This window comes from Bos mutus, chromosome 5 (genome assembly GCF_027580195.1).
Source record: "Bos mutus isolate GX-2022 chromosome 5, NWIPB_WYAK_1.1, whole genome shotgun sequence".
Classification (NCBI taxonomy): Eukaryota; Metazoa; Chordata; class Mammalia; order Artiodactyla; family Bovidae; genus Bos; species Bos mutus.
The window spans coordinates 103,935,957-103,957,984 of record NC_091621.1 but is presented as its reverse complement, the minus strand read 5'-3'; the positions used below and the strand labels follow the sequence as shown (position 1 = coordinate 103,957,984).

Here is a 22,028-nt window from a genome sequence, read left to right as displayed (position 1 = left end):
CCCGGTGGTCTGGTGGCTGAGACGCCACACTCCCAATGCAGGGGGCCCAGGTTCGATCCCTAGTCAGGGAACTTGATCCCACAGGCCGCAACCAAAAAGTGATCCCTCATGCTGCAAGGAAGATCAAAGACCCTGCGTGCTGCACCGATGCAGTCAAATAAAATAAATATTTTTAAAAATACAGCAAAAAAAACTGCCCCCAACCAAAAACAAACAAAAAGCCCTACAGCAGGTTTTCAGGGGATTGCACACAACTCGTCCTAGTCGATTTAAACCTTCATGGGGTCCCCCTCACAGTGAGGGTACTTAGCTCAGAGGAGGCAGGGGACCGGCCCGAGGTCACACGGAAGGCAGGCTGACCTCAGAGCTGGGATCTGACCCCGGGCCCCAGGGTCCATGCTCGGACCACTCTCCACCCACCAGAACGGAGAAACCACACGGTCTGTCTCCCGCCTCTCTGACCAGACCTGGGACCCAGGCACCCTATTCCATCTCACCCCTCCTTCCTTCATGTCCCTGCAGTACCATCCATATGTCTCCCCAGCACCAAGCACAGTCCGCCCTCCTCACCGACCCCACGGACTGGAGCCCCTACCTACCCCCAAGCCCAAGGCCGCCAGACAGCAGGGCAGGACTGGCGCGTCACAGCCCAGGTGACTAATGGGCTGGGAGGGGGTTCACAGGGCGTGCAGGCAGACAGCCTCCGTCAGAACCACGGAGGGGTCGGCCGACAGGGTGGTTGTAGGGAGGCACTTGGGTGGAGGGTGGCCAGTGCAGGCCCCTCTCAGGAAGGAGGCTGAAGGGGCTTCCCTAGAGGTCCAGGGACTAAGATTCTGCACTCCCAATGCAGGGGGCCCGGGTTCGATCCCTGGTCAGGGAACTAGGCCCCACATGCCACAGCTAAAAAGACACTACATGCCACGACGAAGATCAAGATCCCGTGGGTCACGACTAAGACCCACACAGCCAAAATAATAAATAGACAAGGATACGGAAGGGAAGTCCCGAACCACAAGAGAAGCGAGTCGTGCAAAGGTGCAAGGAACAGAGTTCAGGCAGAGGGAACGGCGATGCTGAGGCCCCGAGGACAGAATGAGATGGGGGTGTGTGGTTTGATGCAGGAGAGACAGCCACACCATGTCGACTCTGGGAGCCCACAGGGAGGATTTTACATTTTATTCTATGAAGATGAAAAGCCCCTGGAAGGTGCTGCTGTGACGGACATTGGAAAGGACGCTCTGCTGATGGCAGGGGTGTGGTGGAAGCAGGGAGACCCATGGGGAGGCTGTGGAAGGGTCTGGGTAAGAAACGCTGATGGACTGCCAGGTGGAGGAGGTGAGCAGCCAGGCTTGGGATAGAGTCTGAGGGTGGAGCCAGTGGGACCAGCTGGGGGACTGGGTGAGGAGGTTTGGGGAAAGACACGTCCAAAAGGAATGCGCAGCTGGTAGGGCCGTCACCACGAGAGGCGAGGAGAGGTCCCGGCTGGGGAAAATCAAGGCACTGCCTTGGCCACAAGTAGGGGGCAGCCGAGCACTCCCCTGCCCCGGAGACCCACAGCCCCGTCCAGATGGCCCTGGGGCTCCTGGGTGGCCTTGGCCCGGACCTTCACTCCCCCAAGTCTGTTTGCCCACGTAACACGGGGGTGGGGCCCAGTGCAGTGGGTTCCAAGCCTCCTTAACAGGATCCTTTGCCAGACTTGAACTTGAGATCCAAGTGAGGCTGCCAGGGCTGAAGTAGGGTAGGCACGTGGGCCAGGGTGGGCTCCTGGGCCCTCCAGGCCCAGCCAGTGGGACGCTGCCAGCTGGTGGGCTCCCCCGGCCCTCTGAGACCCCCACCCAATCTGAGTCTCAGATTCCCATGAGCTTGGAAGGCAGGGAGAATACCTCCCCTACCCACGGTGTAGGTGGAGGGACGGAGGCCAGGAGACACCCCCGGCCGCACCAGCAGCTCCTGGGGTCCTCCAGCAGGGTAGGCGCAGTGCCCGTGTGGCCCCCGGCGCTGCTATGCCCCAGCCTGGCCCCTGGGCCCCAGCCTTGGCCCAGTCACGGGACCTGGGCAGGTGCCCCCTGCCTGCGGTGTGTCCCAGCACACGTGGGGTGAGGCAGGAGGCGGGGGCAGGCAAGCCCACAGGGACCTTGAGGCTGCCAGGCCCCGGAGCCCCATTTGTGCACCCGAAGACTCTGGAGCCCAGAGCCCCCGCCCTACCAGGACCCCTGCCAGCCCGACCTAGGGTTCTGGGAAAGGGGGCCCGGCCTGGACCCCCTGGGTGATGGCAGAGAGGCTCTCTTGCTCCCTGTTGCCTCTTTCTGAATCCCCCCCGCACCACCTCTTGGGGTCCAGGCAGTGGAGTGAGGGTTCTGGAAGTGCTCAGCGCACGTGGCGGCTTTTACCGCCCATCTCAGAGCCGCCTGGACCTGGGCCTGGGTGGGTGAGCGGGTGGGCACAGGCCCGCCTGTGACCCATGTGTGTTGCCCTCTCCGGGTCCCTCTTGCTGGGAGGCTCTGCCGGTCCCTGCCCACCCCCATCTGCGTCTCCATCCCTCTGTCCCTCGCTGCGCCCCCCTCTGGCCCCACCCGGCCCCCACCCCGCTGGTTCCTGGCTGAGTCAGTGTCTCTGCGCTAAGCTCTTCCCCGCCGTCGTCATAAACACAGGGCTGGAAACAGCCCTGCCAGGTCCGAACACGCCGGCACGCCCGTGCCCGAGGCCTTTGTTCTGACCTAGCGGGGCCCTCGCGCCCGCAGCGGCCTTCCCGCTGAGCCAGGCTTGGGCTGGCCTTCCAGGGGCTCCCGTCCTGCCCGGGGCTCTGGGAGGGCTGGCCCGGTGTCTCCCAGGAAGGACCCCAGCTTCCGGCGGGCGGCCCCTCTCCTGAGGGGGGTCAGCCCCGGGCAGCCTGCCCTAGAGACGCTCCCCCGCACAGGCCTTGCAGCAAAATCAGCGGATGCCTGTGAGAGGGAACTCGGCGTGACCAGAGCCCCCTCCCCACGTTCTGCAGTTGCCCCCTGCCCCCTCCCCCAACCAGGCACCTGGATCCTCACTGAGCACAGGGCTGCACCGTGGGTTCAGATGACTATTTCTTGCCCGTGTGTGACCTCGGGCAGCTCAGGCTTCCAGGGCCTCTGTCTGTGCCGTGTGGACAGTGGAACCAGGAGCGAGCGGCGTTTCTGTGAGGGCCTGGCCGCAGCGGCCTTGGAGCGATGGCGCCCCCGCTGCGGTGGCAGGAGGGGCCCACGGGGAGACAGGCTGAGATCTGGGTCAGGTTTGCCCTGGCAGCTCGAGGGTGGAGGCCTGCCCACGCTGTGACCTGTGTCCAGCATGGTGGACAGGAGCCCAGAGGCCTGGACCCCTTGTCCATGGAGCCTTGGGCAGGACCGCAGGGTGGGCACCGAGGGAACTTCCTGCCCCTATTCTGGGGACACTTCGTCCCAAGTCCTGGGGGAATCAGGACCCCAGCCTTGGCGCTGGTGGGCAGACGGGTGCCCAGAGAATGTGAGGCTGTGCCCAGGGTCACCCAGTGGGACCCGGGCAGCTGGGCCAATCTGGTCTGTATTTGCAGAAGTGCCCTCTCTCCACCCACAGCCTGTCCTGTCTGTCCGGGCTCTGCCAGCTGAGGCTGGAAAATTCCCACCCTGGATGAGCGCCAGGCGGGCCTTGAGGGGCCACATGGATGGATCAGCCACCGGCCAGCCCAAGCCTCCAGCTGGTCACCGCTGGACGGTCCAGCGCCTGCTCACCTCAGCAGCTGCTGCTCCTGGAGCTAGGGGCCTTCCGATGTAGGGCGCAGAGCCAGGACCCCCGGACTGACCACAGGCCTTATCTGTCCTGAACCAGGAGTGAACCGGTGGGAGCGCTGCCCTCAGGGAAGTCTTCCTGATTCTGACATTGGAGGCCCTGGGTGTCCCTGGTCTCCTGGCAGCCTGGACCCCAAGCCGTGAGCCTTGAAAAGGTCTGTTCTGCTGCCTCGGGCTGGGCCCCTGGGATGGGCGTAGGGGTAGGGAGTGACCAGACAGACAGGACAAAGATGCGCCTCCCTGAGAGGGTGTGCAGGTTCAAGGCCGGGGCCCAGCTGGGCCTCCCAGCCCAGCCCCATCGGCTCACCCGGGGCGCGCAGGGTTCGAGGCTTCAAGAGCAGCACCGGGTGGCCGTCACACCACCACCAGCGTCCTGCCCCAGGCAGGCTGAGCCATCCGGGGCTGCTGAAGGGAGCCACCCTCACACCCACGTGCTGCCCCAGGGGGCAGACGGCGGTGACCCTCTGCCCGTGGCCGAGCTGGAGGACCATGTCCTGGGAGGAGACACTCAGATCTGGGTTCAAACGTCCACTCTGCCCCGACCAGGGTGACACAGGGCAACTCCTGACCCCTCTGAGAACAGTGCCACAGTGTCCCAAACACGAGACACAGGGATCATTTAAAATTCTCTAGCAGCCACATAAAGACAAGTGAAGAGCAGCAGGTGAATTTAGATTTGGTGACATATTTTATTTAGCCCATATATCCAAATATTGCCATTTCAACATCTTTATGTAAAGATCTCCCAGGTCTCCCGCATTGCAGGAAGATTCTTTACCAGCTGAGCCACCAGGGGAGCCCAGGAATACTTGAGCGGGTAGCCTGTCCCTTCTCCAGCAGATCTTCCTGACGCAGGAGTAGAACCCAGGTCTCCTGCATTGCCAGTGGATTCTTTACAAACTGAGCTACCAGGGAAGCCTAAATATTACCATTTGAACATCTTAATGTAAAGATCATGAAAGAGACATTTTACTTGCTTTTCTCTTTTGACATCTCTGAAATCTGCCGCATATCCTACACTCATGGCACCTCGCGGTTTGCATGGGCCGTATTTCAAGTGGCTCCTCTGCCCGTGGGGGCCTGTGTCCCCAAAGGGGACAGGGCAGCCCTCGAGCCCTGGTCCCTCCTGGGGACTCAGGTGGCACCTCCCTGAGCCTGCGCTCTGAGGCCCTGGTCAGGGGTCCAGGCACGAGCACGGGCACAGAGCTGCGGAGCTGCCCTTCTTCCTCCAAGGCCCCGGCCACTGCCCCACGGGGAAGCCCCAGACCATCCCCTCGGACGCGTGGAGGGAGGTCTCGGACTGTTCAGAAACTGAGACCTTTGCTGAGCCCCCACAGCAGGCGGCCAGCAGGCAGAGGGCCTGCTCCCAATGCCGATCTCACCCAGAGAGCAAACGGGCCCCACGTGAGGCGGGATTAGGGGTGGCCCTATGCCTGGTCATGTCCGAGCAGCATGTGATGGGCGGGACTCAGTGTTCCATGGCAGCTCAGGGTGCGGGCAGGGGCCAAGTGCACGCAGCCACAGCCCCCGTGTCCTGTGCCAGTGGGTCTCCAGGGGCACCAGGTACAGCCGGGGGCAGGGCAGTGGTGGCAGGGAACCCTCTCCTGCTCAGACCCATCTGGGCCTTCCTGGCCTTCACAGCACTCACGCCGCAGGCACCCTCCAGCCCTGACCCCTCCTGGGCAGCCTCGGGTCTCCCCATCTTCTGGTTTGCTCTGATGTTCCCGCAGTTCCCGGAAAAACACCACTCACATTCTGGACTCTGGGCTTTGGGCTCCTGGTGTTCCCTCCACCTGGGGCCCCCTTCCCTGCTCTCAGCTTTGTGCTGATCTGGGTCACTCTGATAGTCACTGGGTCTCCATGAACGCTCACCCCATCAAGGAAGCCCTCAATAGGACTCCTGGCTCCATCATGGCGCTTGTCAGAAACACCCTGCCTTGGTCAGGGGCCCTGGGGGCCCTGAGTCGCTAACACGTGTCCCTGGAATGCGAGGTTCACTCCAGAGACTCTCACGTTCCTCCCCATCCTTACCCCACCCCGCACCCCCACAAGCCCAATTCCAGGTAATGGAAGAGACGGGTTGAAGGGGCCAGGGTGGCCCAGCCTCGCTCTCTCGATGAGGAAATTAGCCTGAGTGGGCTCAGGGTCCAAGGCTGGAGGCTGCCAGGCACGAGGGGAGACCACGTTGGTGGAGGGTGGGCAAGGGTGGGCCTCAGCTCCCCGAAGGAAAGTCCCAGCACACAGAGACTGGCACCCAGAGGGCCCCAGGTCAAAGCTGGTGCAGGGTCATCATAAGAAACGCGAATTTCACCTGAAGTAGTAAGCCCCCCGTCCCGGGAAGCATACAAGCAACAGCACCAGGAGCTGGAGAAGGAGCTAGAACTTGGACAAGGCTGAACAGTGCCTTTAAAGGGTTTCCCTGCAGCTCTCAAGGTCTGGGCATGGCCCAAGGTCACAGGCAGGACCTGAAGGGGGCCTGTCCCACCCGCCCAGGCCATCCCCCCTCACAAGGCCAGTCATTAATTGGCACCGCTCGAGTGCCTGCCTGCCCACCCAGAGCCGGGCTCCGATCCCGTGCCCGGGGCACCCGCGTGCTTCTGACACGGGCTGGCCTCACTTCCTGCTCGTGACTCCTAGCAGCTGAGCCCTGGCAGGAGCAGGGTGCCAGCTCGGACCGCCACTGCAGCACCCAGCGGGACTCTGATGGCCCAGGGCTCAGCCTGGCTTGGCCTGCAGCCAGGCCCCCCCTGGTTGAGAGCTGGGCCTTCCTTAGAGGTCAGCAAGGGCCGGGGAGGGCGCCAGGCCCCGGGCGGGAGCCAGTCTGGTGGGAGGAATCCCGGCCACTGCGGGCAGAGTGCAGGGGGGCCTCGGGACAGGGGCTGAGCGACCCTGGGAGGGTGAAGCTCCTGGACGTGACTTCGGCCTGGCTGTGGACAAGGAAGAGCCAGGGATGGGTGGACAAAGGCGCTCCCTGGCCAGTGGGGTAATCAGACGTGAGCAAGCAAAGCGGAGGCGGAGGGCCTCCCAGGGTGAGAAGTGGCGGGAACAAAGTCCCAGAGGAGGGAAGGGGACTGGCCCGCTCGGGGAGGGAAAGGCAGGAGGCAATGGCTGGAGCTTGGCTCTCAGAAGGGATGGAGGGAGGCAGGGGTAAGGGAGGCAGGCGCTACTCAGACTCCACGCTAAGCTACCTCCATCCTGGGCAGTAGGGAGCTACTTCAGGTTTTGGAGGAAGGGAGTGAGTGACAAGGCTGGGGTAAGTAGGAGGCAGAGGGAGGAATTGACAGCTGTCAGTGGAGAGGCAGACCCGGGGTCGGCGTGGAGGGAGGGGTAGAGACAGTTACTGCCAAGATGATGGGGCTGTCAGGCCAGCAGGGGGCTGAGGATGGAGCTTTCAGGGGCAGGACGCTGAGTGTTCAGCCGGAGGTGCCCATGCTCAGCCTCGCGGTCCACGGCCCGGGGGAGGGGACATGCTGGTCTTGACCCTGGGGGAGAGCTGCCTGGGGCAGGGCTGCTGCTGCCGCCAAGTCGCTTCAGTCGTGTCCGACTCTGTGCGACCCCATGGACTGCAGCCTACCAGGCTTCTCTGTCCATGGGATTCTCCAGGCAAGAACACTGGAGTGGGTTGCCATTTCTAGGACGGAGCAACCGGAGAGCCAAGAGGAAGCCCGTGGAAGCTGAGGCCAGCCAAGGAAGAGGGTCGGTCGGCCACACGAAGGTAATGAATGGCCTGGCAGAGGGTGCCAGGGGGCATCCCAGGTGGCACAGTGGTAAGGAATCTGCCTGCCAAGGCAGGAGGCAGAGGAGAGGCAGGTTCGATGCCTGGGTCTGGAAGATCCCCTGGAGGAGGGCATGGCAACCCACTCCTGGATTCTTGCCTGGAGAATCCCCATGGATGGAGGAGCCTGGCGGGCTATTGCCAAACGTCAGACATGACTGAGTGGCTGAGCATGCACAGGGATGACAGGAGTAGGGGAAAATGAGGGACACGGATGGTGGGTGGACATCTCTGCCTAACGTCTGCCTCTGAACTGCTCCTGAGAGCGAAACGGGTGAAGCAGAGCCGGAGAGGCCTGATCCCAGAGGAGCTCAAGGCATGAAGAAGGTCACAGGCAGGGCCGCCCGCCCCCCCACCACATCGACCGGTCCTTGGTGGTAGGCGCCTCTCCCCGTGGGCAGAGGGCTGGTCTCCAAGAAGGAACAGCTGGGACCTGTTAGCCAAGAGCCTTGGAAGCACCAGGGGATGCTTTCAGGAAAAGTGATCTGGGTTCCCTGTTGGTGGGGTGGGCCAGTCCCTGGCGGGAGTTGGGGGGCAACACCACTCCTCGGCTTTGCAGGGTGCATCGGAGGCCGGCGTTTCCTGGGTACTCTTGGTGAACCTCCCTGCCTGGGGCGTGACCCTGAGGAGAGGTGCAGAGTGGCCAGCTCCCTCTTGCCGCCTGTGTCTCAAGGTCCTAAATGCAGGGCAAGCTCCTACCTGTCTTCAGGCTGTGGACCACGCCCACCGAGGTCCCCTGTGCCCAGGGAGGCAGGCAGGGCTGTCAGAAGGGGGCGATCTGAACCCAGCTCCCCCGATGGGCCACGGACCACCGCACACCTCCCTTGGCCTCCGTGTTCTGGGAGCCCAGGGTCTCGGGGCAGGGGGTGCCAGGCAGCTGAGTGGGCACCTGGCATGAAGTGAGCACCAGGGCCCACGCCTGGTGCCCACGCCCTCCCAACCGCGGCGGGTGTGGAGGCAGCCCCGCCCTCTCCCCCGGCGCCTGGAGAGGGGAAGCCGCTCTTGGGTGGTGGGCCCTCAGGAGGGGGCGGTCTCACCCTCCTGGCGCTGCCAGGTGCCACCCACAGGCTGCTCACCGCAAAGGGGCCCCTGGGGCTTTCCCCTGCGCCTCCCCCAGCCCCACGAGCTCAGCGCTGGCCTGGGTCCCGGCGTCTGGGGCTCCGCTCGGCAGGCAGGCCCAGGCTCCTTGGGAGGGACCTGCGGTGCACACATGTTTGGAGGCCCTCCTTGTGCCTGCAGCGGGGGCCTGGGGTCACAGCGCTTCGTGCCAGGCACTGTGCCCCGTCCTCACTCCCCGCCCTCTGACACTCCTGGAGGGGGCAGGCCGGCTCGCCACCCCGACCCTCACCCGTGCAGCAGCTGATTATTAAGCACCTGCACCTACCCAGGCGGCGCTAGTGGGAAAGAACCCACCTGCTGATGCAGGAGACGCAAGAGATGCGGGAGACTTTATAGGTGTGATCCCCGGGTCGGGAAGATCCCCTGAAGAAGGGATAGGCTACCCACCCCAGGATTCATGGGCTTCCCTGGTGGCTCAGATGGTAAAGAATCTGCCTGCAGTGTGGGAGACCTGGGTTCGATCCCTGGGTGGGGAAGATCCCCTGGAGGAGGGCATGGCAACCCACTCCAGTACTCTTGCCTGGAGAATCCTCATGGACAGAGGAGTCTGGAGGGCTACAGTCCACAGGTGCTCAAAGAGTCGGACATGACTGAGGTGACTTAGCCCGCCCACAGGCAGGTCCTGGGAGAGGCCCTGGGAGGGGGGCCCAGACAGATGAGGAAACTGAGGCTCGAAGCCCCGAGCGCCAGGCCAAAGGTCACACAGCAGCTCCAAATCAGGTCAGACTCCGCAAGCCGCATGCGCTTCTCCCTTTAGTCCTCCGTCTCCTTCCCCGGAGAGCAGGCTCGAGGGAGCCTGCCCCTGGCCCATGCGGGGAGCCCAATGCTTGGACACGCAAACACAGTGGGGCTCGGCCCCCTGAAACCCTGCCTGGCTGCTGCGGTGGCCTTCACTGCCGGTGTCCCCAGAGGCCCACTCCTTCCCCCGACTGCCCTGCACACCCACCCACCCTGCCGTCCCTCAGCCCGATGCCTCCCTGCCCCGTGTATCCACTGCGGTGTCCTGTACCCTCTGCTCGTGCTGACCCCTGCCTACAACCCCTTCCGCTCTCAGAATCACAGCGGCATTTACACAGCACATCTTGGGGGCCTTTCCCATCAAGCCCCCGGCTCACTCCCTGTAGGAGCTGCTACCCTTAGCTCATTTCCAGACACAGACGCAGAGACAAAGTGGGGAGACAGAGCCTCACGCCCAGGACTGACCAGCAGCCACCGATCTGCAGGGTGGGCCTCTAACCGCCGCCCCACATCACCCCGTGGCCAGCCTGCTGTGCACGTCCGCCCCGGGACACCGCAGAGCATCCATTCACAGGGGCTGGCTTCCATCGACACCTGCCTCATCCCAGAGCCCTGGAGGGCCGGGCAGGCACAGAGCAGCACTGGGACGGCAGAGGAACCAGCCAGCGGGTGCAGAAAAGCGAGCGGGCGCGGCCGGCCTGGCCTCCCAAGGGCGAGGGTGTGCCTGGCCCCTGGCACCCACAGCCCAGACGGCAGGTTCCCACGGGCCCGGAGGCGCCCTTACCTACTCGGAGCTCTTGCCCGAAGACGGTCTTCTCGCCGAGGGCGGAGCAGTTCCAGCGTCCGAAGCGGAACTGGTACTGGCACTCGTTGATGCCCATCTGCGCCCCCTCCCCAATCACGATGATGGCATCGGGCCGGCTCTGACAGATGGCGCGCTGCCGCGGGGCCAGGCCAGGAATCTTGTTGCAGATGATGTTGGCTCCCAGGGCCACGACGGATGACAGGGCTCTGCGGAGGGGAGAGGACCGAGGAGGTGAGCCGCCCGCCGTGCCCGCCCCACCCAGCCCCTCGGGCCACGAACGCGTTCCCTCGCCACACTGCCTGCTGGGGAACGAAGCGCAGACCCCTGCCCTCAAGGGACCACGTCCCACTGACCCCCACGCAGGACTCTGTTTTGAAAAGACATGCACACACCTCCTGAGTCCCCTCAGCCTCAAATTCACAAGAATGGGATTGGAAGGACCAGAGTCACAAGTCTGACGAACCGACAGTCCTCCAAACACAGGAACCACGCCTCTCTCAATCTCGGGATCAGACACACAGACTCTGCAGGCACTTGACGGCCATGAACTTGGGATCGTCCGCAGCTGCCCCCAAGCAGCAAACCCCAACTTCCCCATCACCTGGAGACCCCAACTCCCCTCTCCCCCAGGGGCCCGAAGCCAGGCAGGCTGCTAAGGGGGCCGCCCAGGCCAGGGGCCAAGCCCACCAGGTCCTGACTCCAGCTGCAGCCCACGTGTAGCCTGCCCCTCTGAGCCTCAGTTTTCACACCCTCGATGTGGGGTATAAAGCACCTATTCCCAACACACAAGCTCAGACCAGAGAAGCATGGGGGAGAAAGGCTGCACACATGGGGGTGACCGTCGTTATTTTATTCTTGTTTCTGGAAGTTGGGGTGCATGCGGAGAAGACAGGACCTGGCATGAACTGAGCCATGTGCCAGACTCAGCAGGCGCTTTACTGCGGTAAGTCATCCTCAGAGCGACGCTTCCTGAAAATGCTCAGAGTTAATCCCCCAGCACCCTGCAGGAACCCCGGGCATTTTCTGGGCTCTTTCTCTCTTTGCTTGGGTGTCATCAGCCTGACTGTCTGTTTAAGGAGGTGGAATTCACATGGCAGGAACTCTACCAGTTTACAGTCCTGTGGCATCCAGCGTATCCCCAGCGTTCATCAACCACCACTGCTGCCAAGTCCCAGGGCATCGTCACCACCCCAGAAAGCACCCCTACCCCTCGGCAGTCACCTCCGAGCCCCCTGGCAGCCAAGACTATGCTTTCTGCGCCTGTGGACATTTCATACAGACGGAATCAAACAGCACATGCCCTTTTGTGTCTGGGTTTTCTCACTTAGTATAACCTGCTCAAGGCTCGTCCTCGTTGCATCAGGAACTTACTTTTTCATGGTTAAATAACATTCCACCGTTTGGCGAGATCCCGTGCTGTTTATCTGCTTGGCACTGACGGATGTTGGGTTTGCTTCCAGCTTTTGGCTCCTAGGAATAACCCTGCTCTGGACACACACGCGCAGGTTCAGTCTGAATCCTCACTTTCCGTTCTCCGGGGCAGGTGCCCAGGAGCGGAATTGCTGGGTCGCTGGGTCATCTGTCCTGCTCTTTGAAGAACCCTCTGACTGCTTCCCACAGAAGCTGCACCTGCTGCTTGGCTTTAAGCACCCAGGGAAGGGACAGCGAGCTGGAAAGAGGGGAGCTGGTTTTCACAGGCCCACGGCAACAGCTGGTTTTAAGATGGACTCTGACTTCCAAACAGCAGGCCAGAGGGCAAGAGGCGGGAGTGGGGAGGCCACGAGGGGCTCCCCGAAGCCACTGCCCAGGCCCTGGTCTCCTAGCATGGTGAGCTCGCTCCTCCTGCCCAGGGCCTGCCAGCCCCTTTCTGGACAGGAGCGAGTCAGTGTTTTTCCAGGGCAGCTGGGCACCCACAGCCAGCTGGGAAAGTCCCCATGTGGCCTGAGCCCATAGCACGTGCTGCGCCCAGGACACTCCGGTGACACTCAATCCCCATGGCCCGCCCGCCCCACCCGCTAATCTGGCCAGGACCCCCCTGGGTCTCCCACGGGCACAATGGGCAGAAATGCCCGGGGCTGGCTTGGAGGAAGAGCATCTGGGCAGGCGGGGCTGGGAGCGGGCTGGAATCTGGGGAATTCAGCCCAAAGTAACCGTAGACGCTCAGAAAACCGAGCCGGGGAAACGAGATGGATGGGAACTCTGCCGGGTACTGGCCTCCAGGCCTCAGGTTGGAGCCTGGACGTGGAAAGCACATTCCCTGTCCTCGGATTCTTCCAGCAGGTTCTGGGCCATCAAGGGTGAGAACCCCTGTGCCTAGGGGCAGGGCTTCAGACAAATGGGGTCTAACAGGACGGACCTGGGGGCAGAAAGAAGCCACGCAGCTCCGGCCCCCTCCTCCGGACTGGCCACCCCGGCACCCTCTCCCCTCATCCCTCAACCCCCACCCCCAAATCATGCCCCTCAGAGCCCACAGCCCCCGAGGCTCCTTGCCCAGAGCCAGAGGCCTCCTGGGATCTGCCCGCTAGCGACCCCGCCACTTCTGCTGGTGCTGGTCCCTCTGCCTGGGACGCTGGCCTCCCTCCCTTTTTCCTGTTCTGCAAGTTCTTCCTCCCTCCCAGGCCCCCGGGCAAGCCCCTCTGTGCTCAAACCCCTCCGCCCGTTCAGTTCAGTTCAGTTCAGTTGCTCAGTCGTGTCCGACTCTTTGAGATCCCATGGATTGCAGCACGCCAGGCCTCCCTGTCCATCACCAACTCCTGGAATTCACTCAGACTCATGACCATCTCATCGGTGATGGCATCCAGCCATCTCATCCTCTGTCGTCCCCTTCTCCTCCTGCCCCCAATCCCTCCCAGCATCAGGGTCTTTTCCAATCAGTCGGTTCTTCGCATCAGGTGGCCAAAGTACTTCCGCTTCAGCATCACGTGGGGCCGTTACCAAGGACAAGTATGGGGGACACTGGTCTCGTGGACACAGACCCCCACCCCGGCCCCACAGTCGTTATTTCCACACCTGGCCTGTCTCCACCCAAGACCGCAAACGTGTCCAGGGCAGTGCAGATGTGAGCTGACCCGGGGGCCTCAGGGCTGCCCCCGGGGCCTCGGGGCTGCCCCCGTGGAGTCGACATAAGTGTGCAGTGGGTGAATGAATGGACAAATGAGGAAATACTCAGGGACTGGGACCTCCCTGGTGGTCCAGTGGTTGAGAATCTGCCTGCCAGTGCAGAGACACCGGTTCAATCCCTTGTCCAGGAATATCCCACATCCCACGGGGCAGCTAAGCCTGTGAGCTACAAGAGAAGCCGCCGAAATGAGAAGCCCACGCACTGCAACTAGACAGTCACCTCTGCTCGCTGCAACTAGAGGAAGCCTGCACACAGCAACGAAGGCCCAGGGCAGCAAAAATAAAAAAATAATAGTAATAAAAATACTCAAGGATTGTGTCTAAAAGAGCACCTGCAGCTCAGTAACAAGAAGCCGGCTCAATTTGAAAATGGACGAAGAACTCAGACATTTCTCCCAAGAAAGACAAATGGCCCCCGAGCCCGTGGAAAGATTCTAAACATCGCTCATCACCAGGGAGATGCAAATCAGAATCACAGTGAAGAGACACCTCCTGCCCGCCAGGACGGCTGTGATCAGACAACAGAAAACAGCAGGCGTGGGCAAGGATGTGGTGAAACAGGGACCCACTGCATCGCTGGTGGGTGGGGCAGCAGTTGGGATGGTCCTCGAAAAGTTAAATATAGAATGACCACAGGACCCAGCAATTCCACCCCTAGGTGTGTATCCAAAAGAATGAAGCCAGGTGTTCAAACAAAAACCTGTTCACAAATGCTCGCAGCAGCACAGTCACAATAGCCGAAAGGAGGAAGCAGCTGAGAGGCCCATCAGTGGATGAATGGACAAACAGGACGTGGTCTCTCCCGACAATGGAATATTATTTGGCCATAAAAAGGAATGGGGTTCAGATACACACTCCATGGATGAACCTCCAAAACATCATGCTCAGTGAAAGAGGCCAGACACAAAAGGCCACGTGTTGTAGGATCCCTTCGATAAGCAACGTCGACCAAAGGCAAACCCGTGGAGACGGAAACAGCTGGGGGACGGGCAGCGGGGAGGCCCCGCTTCATAGCTGTGACGGGGAAGTTACGGACTCGACAGAGGTGGCGGCTACACAGCACGGTGAATGCACAGGCGCCACGGAACTGTATGCTCTACCCGTGGAAGTGGACACTTCAGGTTAAACACAATTTTAAACATTGCTACCTGTAGTGCTACAGGACTTGCACACCCCGGCCGTGGGTGAGATGTGTGGAAGGGGCTGAGAGGGGCCTCGGCCGGCTGACTCCCTGCCTGTAGCCGCTTGTCTGCCTCCCCCGGGGGGGTGGTGGTGACGGGGGATGGGGATGGGGGCCCCAGCCGTCCCCCAGATGCCAGCGTGTGCCTTAGTGGTGAGACAAGGGCTTCCCAGGTGTCTCAGTGACAAAGAACCCGCCTCCCAGTGCGGGAGACCCAGGTTCGATCCCTGGGTCGGGAAGATCCCCTGGAGGAGGAAATGGCAACCCACTCCAGTATTCCTGCCTGGAGAATCCCACGGACAGAGGAGCCTGGCGGGCTACCGTCCATGGGGTCACAAAGAGTCGGACATGACTGAGCAACAACAACAAGGGCTTCCGAGAAGAGAGCTGCATTGCACCCCAGAAGCATAAGAAATCAGATACGATTGATAATTCAGAAATGATTTCAGAACTGTGTCCTTTAGAACACGGGGACTTTTTTCCCCCTAAAGATATTCGATATTCCCATTCTGAGCACCCACCATGGACCACACAGGCCTCTGCAGAGTTTCAACCCTCTCTTGGAGGGATGAGCCTTGTCATCCCGATGTGACAGGTGTGCAGAATGGAGCTCAGAGAGACTGGGGGACCTGCCCAAGGTCCCCCCCCCCGCCAGGCCTCTGCTTCCAGAGCTCAGCACAGTGTGGCCCAGAGCACAGCGCGTGTGCACGCTCAATCACTCAGTCGTGTCCGAGTCTTTGTGACCCCATGGACGTAGCCCACTAGGCTCCTCTGTCCATGGAATTTTCCAGGCAAGAATACTGGAGTAGGTTGCCATTTCCTGCTCCAGGGGATCTTCCCCACCCAGGAACTGAACCTGGGTCTTCCGCATTGCAGGCAGATTCTTTACCACTTGAACCACTGCGGAAGCCAACGCACAAAGCAGAGCACATAGCAGGAGCAGAATATAGAAGATGCCTGGGTGGGAAACTGCGCCCACTTTTCATTCTCACAACACAGCCTCCATCCTTCCCGCATTTAAAATCCTCCAGGGGGACTTCCCTGACGGTCCAGTGGTTGACTCTGCACTTCCACTGCAGGGGCCTCGCATTCAATTCCCGGTCAGGGTACCAAGACCCCTCATGGCACACGGTGTGGCCATACGTAAATAAGCAGATAAATGAAATGAATCCTCCAGGTCACTTGTTAGTTCATCGAGGTTTCTGGACAGCTTCCGTGGCTGGCCTTCAAGGTCTGGAAACTAGTCCATCCCCCTCCCGCAACTGACCTCCTTGAGCAGGCCTGGCCCCCCAGACCCCAGGACTGTTCCTTCTGCCTGGAAGAGCAGGGAAGCTGCAGATGTGAGAGACCAGGGAGTTAGGAAACCAAACCATCTGCGTGGGAAAGGGGAAGAGATACATGATCACAAAATAGCTGGTGCCCTGCAGGAGACAGGAGGGCGGACGCAGGCGGCATGCTGGGGTAACTGGCAGTTTGGGGGGTGCTGGACAGGCTAAGGGGACTCTTAGCAAGCGAGATGCCCCACCGGGGGCGGGGTGGCTCTCACCCTCCGAGAGGCTGCCCGCCCAGGTGCCCCGGGAGAGACTGGCAGGGCAGCTCTGTGGGGCCCTGAGCACAGAGAAGCAGGGCGGGGCGCTTGTGTTTCAGTCGCTGACTTTTCCCATGGAAAATTTTGCTCCGGGCTCATCCCCTCCGCTATCCGGGGACCTCGGGACACAGGCAAATGCCAGAGGGAGTGGGCAAAGCTGAAAATCCAGAACTTTGCTCACCCCAGCCGGGGTCAGTCCCACGGGTTGGTGGGGGGGAGTTTGGAGGAGGAAGGTTCAGGCCCTGCAGACAGGAAGCCCTCGCCTCTTCACTGGGGGCTGTGTACAGGGCTATCCGGTCTCAGACCAGAGGGTGCTTAGACCAGCACTGGCGCAGGAGGCGGCTGCCCCTGAACAACTATTAGATCTTTCAGCTGCCAGAGCGGTCCAAGTGGGTGGGACCACCTGTAGGATGAGGGGCTCCAGTGGGGGTGGGGGAAGGCGTGCTGCCACGTGACTGAAGAGCAGAGAAATGGCCAGGGGCGGGCGGGCTTTTGCAGTGCCCTTAGCCAGGCTGCCCGCCTGGCCATGCTGTGAGGAGGGGCTAGGAATGCGAGTGCCCGTGCTGGCCAGCTTTGCTGGAGCCCTGGCTCTGCCTTCCCCCGGCTCTGAGACCTCAGGCAAGTTTCTTAACCATCCCTGGGCCTCAGTTTCCACATCTGTAAAGGAGGAGTAATAATTGCATTGGTACATCACAGAACTGCCTGGAGGGGTGCATGAGTCGCAGAACATGGCGCTTTGTAGCTGGCCTGTGGGGAGAGGTCATCAGCGTTAGCCATTAGTAACCAACGCTCACAGCCTGAGACTGCACCCGTCACTGAGCCTCTTCAGTGAGCCCCCAGGGTCCAGCCTCCTTGTGGGGACCAGGGAGAGACCAGCTGTGTCTCTCAGAGGACCAAAGCTTAAACCAGCAGTTCTGCAGCCAATGGGTGCCACACTGGCCACCGCACCCACCCACCAAGGGGTTCATTCCTGGACCAGCTCCCCCGTCTCCCCAGCAATCCCACTGTGGGGTCTATACACCCAAGAAAACCAAGCACTTATGTCTGCCAAAGGACATGCATGCAGGTCTCCAGCTCAAACTGAGAACAACCACCCACTATCACCGGGAGAATGACAGGCAAATTATGGCATATTCACCCCGCGGGAGAGACCATTTACACGGGTGACTCTCAGACGCCATGCTGTGTGAAAGAGGGGCAACGCAAATGCTGCTACACAGGAGAAGCTGCAGGCCGGGTAAGACTCAGCATCGAGCCGGGAGCCAGGAGAGCTGCCCTTGGTGGGAGGTGCTGACTGGGGGAAGGGGTGCACAGGGGAGCCTCCTGGGGGCTAGAATGCGCTCTGTCCCGAGCTGGGCAGTGGTTACACGGTTGCCCGTGTATGTAGACATGCATCACACCGTCCATCTGAGATTTCTGCGTTTTATGTAAGTTATACCTCAATAAAAAAAGTAAGCTGTTGCAGTACAGCAAGTCCCCGACGTACAGACCTTCAAGTTGTGAACTTGCAAAGATGTAAACGTTCCTGCCAGCCCCTGGATGCCAACCGGTGTGCTGTGCTACTTACTTATCAAGGCACTGTGCAAGTGTCAGCCGCTCAGTCGTGTCTGACCCTCGGCGACCCCACAGACTGTAGCCCACCAGGCCCCTCTGTACTATGAGTAAAACCGTCTTTATTTTTAGTGTTTGTTTTTTATGTTTGTATGGCTTATGTGGAAAGTATCATAAACCTATTACGGTATAGTACTATATAGCCGATTGTGTTAGCTGGGTACCTGGGCCAACTTTGTGGACTTACGAACACACTCTCAGAACGAAACTCCTTCATATGTAGCAGTCTTACTGTGCAAGACTTTACTGGGGTGGCAGAACAAGGCAAGAATGAAAAATCAAGTTTTCTTACAAAAACTAAACTAAAAAAAAAAACACCCTTAAGAAATAAAATGTGAATATTAGAGGACATCCCTGGTGGTCCAGTGGTTAAGAATCTGCTTTGCAATGCAGGGGCACAGGTTCGATCCCCAGTCAGGGAGCTGAGATCCCACGCGCTGCAGAGCAACTAGGCACTCGGGCCACAGCTAAAGGGTCTGTTTCACAGTGAAAGACCCTGCGCGGACCAAATAAAGAGATAAAGTACTTGTAAAAACGTGAACCTTACAGATGACTCCTGTGTGCTTGAAGGCCGCTCACCCCTCCTGCAGCACAGGCTTGTGGGGGCAGCTGTGAACTGGCCCCTCTGCAGGCGGAGCTGGGCTGGGCCACAACACAGCCCAAATCCAGGCTCAGAGGCTCTGCTTAGGGCCCTCCCCTGCCTGCCCACCACCCTCTGCCTCTGCCTAGACTCTGTCCACTGATGTGGCCAGCCTGTGGCCACGGGGTTCTGGTCCTCTGGGAACCCTGAACAGGGAGGCAGGCTCCGCCAGCAGCTCCAGGGGCAATAAGAAAGGTGGGCACAGGGACCCCGAGGACTGTGGGGTGGAGGGAGCCCTACGTGGTTGGGGGGTACTGCACTAGGCAGGGCCTGTTGCTCTTGGCCTGCGCCTGGCCAGCATCCGGGGCCAGAGGCAGAGCTGCCCACCTGCTAGCTGTCCTCCGCCCAGAGGAGCCGGGCCGGGCCCTGAGGGGCAGCCTCCTCCCAGCGCTGCCGCACTAAGACCCCTGTCGAGGCCAAGCCCCTCTTCCGCCATGGCCCAGCCTCAGGGCTCTTGGGGCGTCCTTGCAAAACAACCTCAGGGGTGCTGCGGACCCAAGAGGGGTCGACTAGGGGGAGCCAGAGTCTCCCCAGTGCTCAGGACTAGAACCATCCTGTCCTCCCTGTCCCTGTGTAGGACGCTCCTGCTGCGTTCAGGAGCCAAAACCCTCCAAACCCACCCCAGCGGCTAGTAGTCTAGCCTAAATCCTTCATGCTGCTGGACTCAAGGTGGCATGAGCGCCTGCTGTGTGCTGGACTCGGCTCAGAGTCCCCTGAGTAGTGGGGAGGCGAATGTTGTAACAATAATAGTAATAGCGGTTGTTGTTATTCCTCAGAATAAACACTGAAAGCTCCAGAAGGTCCAACCACCTGCCCAGGAGCTCAGGGAGGGAGGGAGGGAGGGAGCCTGGTCCCAGGGGGTCAGTACCTCATCGTCTCATCCTTGACCCTCAAAGACAGTTGGAGGGTCACCTGTCCACCTGGAGAACCATCCTCCCCCATCGGTCCCCAGGGGCCACATTGGGGGGCTTCCCCGGGGGGCTGCTGAAGGAGGCCCCCAAACTCTTGCCAGGTTGGGAGCAGGGCCCGAGTCCCCGGCCCTCCCCACGCCAGCAGCCCCCCGCCGCACCTGCTGACCCACTCCCCACAGCGCGCTCTGCCCGCCCACCAGGCCCCATCCAGCCTGAGTGGTCCCCATGGATGCTGGATGGACCTGCGAGTGAGCAGGACGTGTGGGAATATGCGCTGGGGACTCCCAGGGACAGGGACCCCACCCCCGCACAGAGAGCAGGACGCTGCCACTGACATACCCTCGGCAGGCCGGGGGCCCCAGGCGCGCCCCATCTTCTCTGCCACCCTTCCAGGTCCACAGAAAGCGGCTTGTGACAGTGACGGGCGAGGAAGTCTGACGTGCTGCCGTCCACGGGGTCGCAGAGTCAGACACGACTGACTGAGCGACTGAACGAGAGCCTCGCCACTTCACACGCTGAGTGAACGCCTGCCTCCACGTGAGGCCTAGCACCGCGAGCCCCCGGACGGGGCAGGGTGCTGTGATTCCCGGGGGAGGCCACCCCAAAGTGCCCTCCCCTGGGCCCTGGTCCACTGGCATCCCTGTCTTCCTGCTGAAAAAGCCAGACAGAGATGGTGTCACTGCCAGCCCGGCCCACGTGACGGAACAGCCTCTCAGGCCCAGAGGAAGCCTCAAGCCATCTGATCCGTCCATGGGGCCTTAAGGCGACGGCCATGGAGGCGGCCGCTGGGCCAGGCACCTCCACCTCGGCATGCTGCTTCGCCTACAAATTCCCTGACGACCAACCCCGCGAACCACAGCCCGGGACAAAGATGCCTCCGCAGAGGGCAAACGCCCGCTGCGGCAGGGACCCCAGGCTCCCCCGTCACAGGACAGACTCCCGGCCCTGATGCAGCCCTCCTCCCCACCCCAGGGCTGGGGGTTCAGCCTGCCCTGAACCCACCAAAGGATCTTGGGAATGCCCCTGAGCCCAGGACTGGGGCAGCACTCCATGGGGGGCTGGGAGCCAAGGACTTTCCGGAACCCAGACCTCATGACTGAGCCCAGCTGGGCCTCCACATCCCAGACCCCTCCCAGAGCCACCGGAGCCAGGAGCTACCGCGGGGGCGGGGGGGGGGGTGTTAGGGGGGTGGGCGCGGGAGACCTCTGACCCCTCTCGTCCCCCTGGGAAGGAAACTTGTACCCGTCTTGGGGAGCTGAGCACTGAAGAAAGGTTTTTCCCGCAGGGACGCCAGCCAGGCGGCCCCTTCTTCCCTCTGGTGATGCCCACCCCAGACCCGGCCTGCCCCTCTGCCCTGCTCCAGCACCGGCTGGGCGTGGCTTCAAGGCCTGAGCCCGGCGCTAGGCTGTTTCTCATTGGCCCTGGGTGCTGTCAATCAAGAGGCTGCCACACCCCTTTAAACTCGGGTCACTAGCCCTGTGTTCTGCCTCTGCACCTTCACCCTCCGGTCCTTCTCCCAGACCTACTGACCTCCCCACCTCAGAGACCCTCCTCCGAGAGGTCTTCCCACCCCCCGCAGCCCCCCAGGAGAGCCAGACTCTTAAGCCTGACCCCTCCGGCTTTTCCTGAGGCCATGTGGGGCAGGGTCTATCCACCACCGCCAGCTGGGGGGGTCCCCAACATTGCCTGGCACCCAGCCAGACCTTGGACATGACCCCCCCCTCCCCACCCCAGCCCTGCCCCCAGCTCCCTGGGAGGCAGGGACAGGCTGGCTGAGCTGAACCAGATCCCGCCTCCCTCCAGGCCCCCAACCCTGGCCTGGCCTGGCCCTGGGGGGGCCCAGCAGCCCAGAGCTCCTCCAGCCCACGTTCCTGGCCCCGGGCGCTTTGTAATTCTTCCTTCTCGGGCATCCTCCGGCAAAATATTTGAAGAATGTTCTAATTATCTGCGATCAGCCAGGGAGGCGAGCCTGGGTCCACTTGTCCAGGAAGTAACTGGGCAAATACCTGGGAGGGAGGCACCTGGCCCCCACGCCCACCCACGGCTGCGTCCCCGCCAGCCTCTGCCTCGGGTGGCCAGGGGTTGGCCCAGAACTTCCCAGCCACAGATGAGCCGGAAGAGGCTCTCAGTTCTGGAGCCCAGGAGGGCCCCGGGGGCAGAGTCGGGGTAAGGGACGCATGGTGGCCTCGGCGCTCCTGCTTGTCAAACGTGGACAAGGATGTCTTCCGGGTCAGGGAGCACTCTGCAGATCATCACAGACCCAGGGCTCGGTACCAGCAGGGTCTCCACAGCCTTCCTTGGTAGGAGGGATCAGGAGGGAATGGAGTAGCAGGCTAGGAGCCTGGTGCAGCCGGTGCAAAGGCCCAGGGGCACACAGCCCACTCGCCCCCGCTCTTGAATCTGCCTTGAATCTGCTCATCTCCTTTCCCGGCTGGGGTTCCAGGCTAGCTTGAGGGGAGGCATGTGACTTGGGGACGTCCCCAGACTTCGGGAAGGCCACTCCAAGGCTACTCTTCTGAGACTCAGTTTTCTCATCTGATAGTAAGGCACAGTCAGCCCTCTGCTGGCAAATGGCTTCTTCCTGTACTGGATCAGGAAGTGCTTTAACCCCCGGGACGATTGGGGGTGGGGATGCAGAGGGCTGACTTTACTGAAGTCTGGCAGGCCATCTAAGGCATCCCCTTGCCTGCCCTGTCAAAGGGCCTGCACCAGAAGAGAGGAGGGGGCCACAGGACAAAAAGACCATCCTTCCC

The 22,028-nt window shown here is 61.4% G+C and overlaps 1 protein-coding gene across 1 annotated transcript in view; it reads right to left on the bottom strand.

Annotated features, from left to right (window-relative positions):
- Positions 1-22,028, bottom strand: part of WNT7B (Wnt family member 7B) — a 54,474-nt gene that overhangs the window by 16,537 nt on the left and 15,909 nt on the right. Inside the window, exon 2 of the mRNA XM_070370071.1 lies at positions 10,205-10,431. Coding sequence (XP_070226172.1) covers positions 10,205-10,431 — 227 coding nt within the window. The remainder of the gene's footprint in view (positions 1-10,204; positions 10,432-22,028) is intronic.